Source organism: Xenopus laevis, chromosome 1L (genome assembly GCF_017654675.1).
Source record: "Xenopus laevis strain J_2021 chromosome 1L, Xenopus_laevis_v10.1, whole genome shotgun sequence".
In the NCBI taxonomy this organism is placed as follows: domain Eukaryota; kingdom Metazoa; phylum Chordata; class Amphibia; order Anura; family Pipidae; genus Xenopus; species Xenopus laevis.
This window is the reverse complement of record NC_054371.1, coordinates 87,486,659-87,495,058: the sequence shown is the minus strand read 5'-3', so window position 1 is coordinate 87,495,058 and position 8,400 is coordinate 87,486,659. Positions and strand designations below refer to the sequence as shown.

General features: G+C 36.7%; 1 protein-coding gene across 1 annotated transcript; it reads right to left on the bottom strand.

Moving 5' to 3' along the window:
* Positions 1-261: 261 nt before the first annotated feature.
* ccng2.L (cyclin G2 L homeolog) lies at positions 262-8,194 on the bottom strand. Its single transcript, NM_001092709.1, is given in 8 exon segments — positions 262-1,710; positions 2,094-2,299; positions 2,881-2,979; positions 3,062-3,140; positions 4,395-4,645; positions 5,547-5,684; positions 6,644-6,788; positions 7,907-8,194. Coding segments are annotated over 7 exon segments (1,071 nt in total). The 5' UTR covers positions 6,782-6,788; positions 7,907-8,194; the 3' UTR covers positions 262-1,550.
* Between the last annotated feature and the right edge of the window lie 206 nt (positions 8,195-8,400).

Sequence of the window (8,400 nt, the reverse complement as noted above, 5' to 3'; positions counted from 1 at the left end):
TGGAATCCTCAACCTGCTAATCTGCATAGGAAAAGATGACCAACAAGAGTAGGTTATTATATTAGTCTAGTAAAAATTGTAACATTTAATTGAACAATAAATTATGAAACACTGCTGTTTCCAAATGGCAACATATAAACATATTTTGCTTATGCAAGCAGGATCGGTTACCCTCCTACAGCTTTTAAAAGGGAGTTGGAGATCAGCATCAGATGCAGAGCCACAGGTTCAGAATATAAAGCATTTAATCATGGCCACAAATATAAGTAAAATAATTTATTTGGTACAACTGCTGTAGCAAGAACACAGGACAGTCTCCGATATACAATATAAGACATAGAAATAAATTAATATCTACATGCCCTTAAACAAAAACTACATACATGTGAAAAAATAAAATTTTTCATGTGCATTTTAGGTTTTTACATTTTTTTCTGTACATTTTTTCATTTACATTTTTTTCTGTACATTTTTGATTTTGATACAAAATAAAAATGGTACACACATTAATACTCTACAGCACCATTTAGAACTGTACCAGGTCACCCGCCTTTACATGAACAGTCATGGTCACATCTAGCCGTTTATGTTGTTCACATTTAGTACCAACATTTACAAAAATAATTATTTCACAACCTAACAATCGCAAAAACGTTTCACATTTACACTGCCAACTTAAACCTGTCAACACTTTGTTTCAGTCAAAATCTCAAAAGCAGTGGAATAAAACAACGCAAATATTTGGCAACTCAAACTAAATTGGATTTAAGTAGATTGTAAATAAACAGTACATAAGGCTCGATCACAATGCTTAGAGAAAAAAGTAAAATCACCCAAGCTGACCCCCACTGACTGACAATGCAAGTGATTTTTAGACTAAACCACTCTAATAGGAGGCAGCAGTGGTGGTTTCAAATGTTTCTCTTTCTTCATAGAGAATATGCCTTGAGTGCAACTAACCTTAAGTAAAATGATCACTGTGCATCTGTTTTTATTTCTTTTGGAATGGTATTCATAAAGCCAAAGAATTAACATGGCATTCTTTGATATGACAACTTAACTAGTTTATGAGCACTAGATTGCACCGGTTATTGTAATTTAAACATTTATTATCGGGTGCATTTGGCATTTAAACTCCTTAAGGACACAAATAAAATAAAAAGCTATGAGAGTTTTCAAAAACGCTGTAAACACATTTTACAATGCATTAGCTTGATCAGGAATGCAAGAGTTAACACATAAATTTAACATAAGTACTGCAAAAATAAAAGAGGCAATTTGCAAAATTTCAGGCAGCTGAACTGCATTTCAGAAAATATATTCTAATTGATCAGTTTCCGTGAAAAATTTTAAAAAGATTGTAAGGCGTTGGTGGCGAAATTAACAGGTGCATCAAGGACATAGCATGGCAAAAAACAAATACTTTACTTAGAAATCAAAAAATTATCTTTGAAAATAAAACATTTAGCAGTTTAATGCTTCAGATAACAGTATTAGTTTGTGGATATCTTCCATTGTTCTTCAATCACCCACGTCATACTTGAATTAGCTTATAAAACTACAGATTGTCCTTTGCTACAAAGCATATGATGTGTCAGTCTTTTTAGCCTTGGTTTGCAATTATCAAAAAAGAAAGATGCTTCTAGGTCACTTGGGGGAGAGCTGCTAAGACTGTCTTCACCACTGCTCATCTCTTCACACGAGTCCTCACTGGAAGAAAAAAAAGAATAAGCAATGTTGTTCCGCAAATTAACAGTGATTATATTTATTTAGGTTAGGTCAAATTGTATCATAGGAACCATGAGTAAAGCTAAACAAATGCATGCCAACTTTAGAAAGGGGAATCCAACTGGTCAGATATATGTAATATGAAAGATCAATATTTCGGAAGGCCGTTTGACTGAATGTGATGCTTTCAAGTCCTTGTTCTACATGTCTCAGAACAAAGGGACACCAATGTAGTAAATTAAAATGTCTTCATTATGTAAATATCTAGATAATGTTCTGTAATTTATTAAAAGCAGGACACCTAGAAAACATTCATATTTTTGCACAAGATATAATTGCAGTGTTGTAATATAAATCTTACATACCTTTCACTTTCATTTATACAGCCACACTCTGGAATTGTTGGCAACTCTGGGACACTGTAGTAACTATTGTGCAGGTTTTGAGCAGTACGTCGGGACACGGTCCATACCAGTTTTCTATGATCTGGCTTGCAGCACTCAGGAGAAGAGTAATCTGCCAGACATTTTGAGACTAGCTCTCTCCAGTACAGCATATCCTCATCGTTGACCTAGAAGGAAGAACAATTTAGTAATGAAAATAAGACAGATATTCATTGTGGATTTTGTACAATATGGTAAGTACACTTAAAGCCAGAATTAATACTGGATAATCCTACAACCCAACAAACGTGGTATGTTCTGTGAATACCCAGAATCAGCTTCTGTGTGATGTGAGGTTTAATATAATATTGTAACAAGAGGAGCTCAGTGAATAATTCAGAGACTTGAACTTTTTATTTTTGTAACCTTACTCAAAATGCTATTCTCACTCTCACAAATGACCTCCACTATAACAGTTATCGCAGTTATGAAAACCAAAAAAACCCAATATGTTTTTAAAGCTGTGGCTGTCTGTAATAAAAATGATTCCTCAACTTGATACTGCTTCAGTTATGGATGAAGGCTGTTAATAACAATTTTCAAAAATGATGCATGGAGTAAAGACGCTATACTGTGTACTCCTACAATACGAAAAAGGCCACATTCAGTATCATAAACATTGCCTCAAATCAAGAGAAGCACTTAAGAATTATGATTGTCATGTAGTAATTATAAAAGCAAACATTAAATGCTGTTTTGGGCATCTTACCTTGGAATGCTTTTGTACACGAAGAGCAATTTCAAACAGTTCTAAAGACTTTAAGGTTTCCACTTCAAGAGTAAGAAGGCACAAGGCTAACACTGAGGGCTAGAGTAAAAATAATAAATTAGTTGACTAAACGGGGACATGGATCATAATTGATGCCTCAAAAACAAAACAAAATACATACTTTTGCTTTTGAAAAAATGAGGCGACAATTGCAAGCTTTCAGCTGAGCTTCCAGTTTGTCCAGGTTTAATACTTCTTTCCTGTGAGGGTAAATAGAAAATATGATTAAAGTGTCTTTAAAAAGTTTAGCCTGACAAACACAAAGCAAAAAACATTTAATATTAAAAAATATATAAGATTATAGCCCCAATTATAATATCATAGACAAAAAAAAAAATAGTATAGACAATCTAGGGAGAGTTTTGTAGCTACTCTATTTTTGTTTAAGGGGTGGTTCACCTTTTAGTTAACTTTTAGTATGTGATAGAATGGCCAATTATAAGCAACTTTTCAACTTCATTATTTATTTTTTATATATATATATTTTTTTATTTGTATTATTTGTCTTTTTCTTCTGATTCTTTACAGCTTTTAAAACGGGGTCACTGACCCCATCTAACAAACAAAGGCTCTAGCTGCCAGATTGCTGAAACTACAAACTGGATAACTGCTAAATAACTCAAAAACCACAAATAATAGAACATGAAAATCAATTGCAATCAAAAACAAGCAAGTTGACCAACTCCGAGTAGTCAATTTAGCCCCCAGCCTATGACTTTTGCCTAGTAAAGAACCACTGTTCATTTTTAAGCAAGGTTACTTGCAGGGTTTACCAGCATTTTGAATACTGTAGCAGTAATGAAAACACTGTTACATTTTACTAAGCCTTAAAGGAAAACTATACCCCCAAAATGAATACTTAAGCAACAGATAGTTTATATCAAATTGAATGACATATTAAAGAATCTTACCAAACTGGAATATATATTTACATAAATATTGCCCTTTTACATCTCTTGCCTTGAACCACCATTTCGTGACTCTATCTGTGCTGCCTCAGAGATCACCTGACCAGAAATACTACAACTCTAACTGTAACAGGAAGAAGTGAGGAAGCAAAAGGCAGAACTCTGTCTGTTAATTGGCTCATGTGACCTTACATGTGGTTTGTATGTGTGCACAGTGAATCTTACGATCTCAGGGGGCGGCCCTTATTTTTTAAAATGGCAATTTTCTATTTATGATTACCCAATGGCACATACTACTAAAAAAGTATATTATTATGATAATGGTTCATTTACATGAAGCAGGGTTTTACACATGAGCTGTTTTACTCAGTATCTTTTAATAGAGACCTACATTGTTTGGGGGGTATAGTTTTCCTTTAAGTAATTTAGGCCACACTAAAACTGGTATTTACCATAACTGTAGACCAGACAAATATCTTATGTTTTTCCTTTGACGATTTGTTAAATGAATCAAATTAAATCTAAAAAGATACAACTCAAACACACCTCTCACAGGAATGGCAGAGGACTATTGTGTGATACAAGTGCAAAAACGTTAAGGCAGTTGTAGCTTTGAATTCAAAGTGCAATTTCTCTGAAATGATCTTTTCCATGCGTTTCATGTCTGACACAGTGCATTTACATTGGCTGATACGGATCACATCGTGGACAGATGGAACATTGCAGTCTTCCTCCACAACTCTGGCCGCCAGCTGAAAGCAGCAGACTCCGATGCAAGACAAATGCTTTGGTTTCACCTTGAAAACAGAAGAGAGTAACTTACATATAATATATATTTACTTCTAATAGTACAGATTGCATGTGTAGGGAACTGATACATGTATTTCCCATTTACTTTGCATTCCCCTAAGGATTGGCCATCAAGAGGGCCCTTAGTTATACTGGAGCTAGGCTGAAAACTGGGATACTCCTTTGTTTGCTGTATGTTCTCTCTCATCTTACCCTGCAGGGTCTATATAGTGACCATTGATGCGTATGAGTATATGCCTAGCCACTGTTGTTCTATGTCCCTGTTTATCTCTAATTGAACTCCTACAATGAATATGTTATTTAATAAATAAGTTCTATGGTTAAGCTACAAGAACCACTGGCACCCTATGATTGTGCACAGCATACAGTTACAGTTGTGCTACATCCTGCCTTCACACTGTTGCGAGGGCTCATCCCCTGAGAATTAGGGTCCCATCCTGAGCATATAGTGGAGTAAAGCTACTAGTTCAGAGTAACGATGCCGCTCAATTCTACTTTAGCCTTACACGTGTCTAGTTATTCCCACTAGGGGTGCTGTTTTCCACAGTCTTTAATGATTCATATCAAGGCAGAAAGAAGGCAGCACCCACTAGAAACGCAGAGACATATTTGTAGAGAAGGAATGTTTGAATAAACACACGTGTGCCATCACAAATGGACAACAAACCCTTATACTGTACATTTATTTCCCTTTAAATTGAAGTGTTGTGTTTAAGTGGCATCTTGTTTAAGCTGCTTACTGTGCTCTTTGGCACAATTAATAACTTATTGATAAGGTATATTTGGATTTTTTACCCAAAATATATACACAGACTTGTACAAAATAATGTGGTTATTTCATTAGGGAGAATAATGCTCTTATAATCTTTAGTTGAAACCTCTACCTACCTTCATGATTGCCAAGAATCTGTCCAAGATGTTAACAGCCAACACAAATGTTTCCATACTCAGTCCAAAAAAGTTAGTCAGACTCCATAAATCTTCAACTTTTGCATTTCTTGACCTCGGACAGATTGTGCTATCATTCTAAACAAAACAAAAAAAATGTTTCAAGCAAACTTGCAACTACATTTATCAAGCGCCATAGACTTACTACTTACATAATAGAGTACTTAAAAGAGAAAAAAAATCACCAAATCACAGTTCACACACAAATTACGGCTTGTAAATTCTGTGTAAATTATTTACACTTGTGCTGAAACTATGCCATTAGGTTAGCACACCTTCACTGAATAGATCAAGCAGTTTATTTAAGTAAAAAGGTAGATAAGCTGGATTCTATATATTCACCATCTATATCCATCATCTTTATATTCACCACTTTAATGATACTAACTACAGTGGAGGAATCAATATATTGACTATGCAGACAATAAAAATATCAAATAAGAAAGCAATTCCTTCCCCATAAAGGGGTGGTTCATCTTCAGATAATTAGTTGATAGATCACCAGAAATAACGACTTTTTCTAATTACTTTCTATGTGTCAGTTTTTCTAATATTGAAGTGTAAAGTCTTTTTTCACCTTCTAAATCAGCTCGGGGGGGGGGGGGTGCCGACTCTGTAAACTGTTCTAAATTGATACATTTTTTATCTTTGTCCCTGCTGAGCAGAATCTCTGGGTTTCATTACAGGCAGCTGTTAGAATTGATACAATAGTTACTAATACTCCAGAGATGCTGCTGAGAAATGTATCAAGTAAATGTTGCAAAATTGTAACAGTTCAGAATCTGCACCTGAATTACTGAGCTGCCAGACTCAAACACCGGAGACACGGTCATTCAACTTTAAACTTAAGATTTTGGAAAAACAGTAAAAAAAAATAAATAAATAATAGAAAGTAATTGAAAAAAGTATTTATTTCTGGGAAACAATCTGAAAACAATTGAAATGAAAAAAAGTGTTTGGAAGGTGAACAACCCCTTTAAAGCCTGGATACCAATAATAACAAGCAGCCCATCCCCACCGCTGGTGAAATGTCTTACCTCTGCTGTGGACTCGATGAGGATCAAGCCCTTCTCCCTGGGCTGATATTTAGACTCCTGTTCTAGTTGTAAATTCAGTTGCTTCAGTAGTTTAAAAGCCTTGTTGCTTGTATGATCCATAGCTGCCAAATCCTTCATATTTTAGCTGAAGGAGAGAAATGAGAGATTTTTATAGGGGGGGGGGAGAAAAGAATTGAGCAGAGCTCTTTTGTGCAAACAGGGAAATCATCTGGCACGGGGAGTTCCCATTCCCCTAGCCCCGCCCCCAGTAGACGAAACAACCAAGGACCCTTGAATGGTCCCCATAGACGAAAAGATTTCTCTTGCTGAACTACCAATCCTTCAAAATTATCGTGCGGTTAGTGGGATTCGAACGATTGTACATCTTACGATTTTTCCCGACATCTGTCAGGAAATTGATCGGCCAGGTTGAAAAAACTTTGTCGGTCCCAGTACAATCTATGTTTGCAGGGCTAAGCAGGCAGCTCCCCTTTTTTTTACTGGCAAATGGTCTTTTTAGTTGATGGACAATTCGTAAGATCGTTCCGAGATAATCGTGGTCTCACGATGACGATCGGATCTTTTAAAAATCTCAACATCTATGGCCAGCTTTAGACTCCAGCTGAGCTTCTTGTCACGTCCACACAAACAACCCATAAAAGGGGGTTGGGGCAGATATTTTTCAACTTTACTAACTTTACTTGTTTATTGATGTGTACTGTGCTGCTGCTGCTGCAAGGGAGAGAGGGAGGGAGGGAGTTAGCCAGGGGCAACCATTTGTCTCAGGGGGGTTGGGCGGATATTTTTCAACATCAACTCAGCTGACAGAATAAAAACAAGAAACAGCCCCCCCCCATGTTTGCTCCACTTTGCCCGGTCTAACATTCTATTCAGCAAATTCTTTAAGCAGATACACAACTGTCTGGATGTCAAAAGGTTACTTCCAACTACAACTCCCAGACACCTCTACGAAATCCCGACATGTACAGTTTCCAATGAATTATACTTTTCAATGAATTACAGTTGTAAAAATCCTAAACAAGCCAGATACAGGGGGCTGAATTGAGCATCACTCCATCTGATAAGCCAAAAAGTCTGACAGCCCCGTAAATACTGCAATACACCTCCTGTGTAACCGCTCAGCTGCAAATCCTCAGTATCCCCAAATACCATTTGAATGACGGAGGATGATGGGAGTTGCAGCTGATAAAACCTGTCCGATCTCCAGTACAATATACGGGGGCAGACGCCAGTCAGACTCACCCTGATATCCTCCGGATGACAAACAGAATGCAGCTATCTGAGCTTTCACTTCCAGGACATAATGAGTCTAAATCCGAGATTTGCAGTCAGAACACAGGTCTGGACGGTCAGTGACTGTAGAATTGACGATACATCAGAGTGCAGGTTTTAAATTAACCCTGTTTCAAATCCTCATCCTACACTCATATACAAAGCAAAAGGCTACGGGATAACTGGACACTCTGAACTGCTCCTTGTTTTTGTTTCTCATTCTATTTCAACGCCCTACATTCTCAGACGTCACTAGGCGGAGGGATCTCTTCACAAAGAACAACAAAAGGATTAAAGCTCCCTGAAGAAAATTAGTCCTTGGAGCCACGCAAAAGTCCTCGCACTTGCGCACACTAATAATACATCTTGTGCAAGTAAAAGATAATGGTCAATGCTGTGTCAAAGCAGAGAAAGCATTTCGAATAACAGAAGCATGGGTATACGTGAGAAACAAGAGGTGCGGA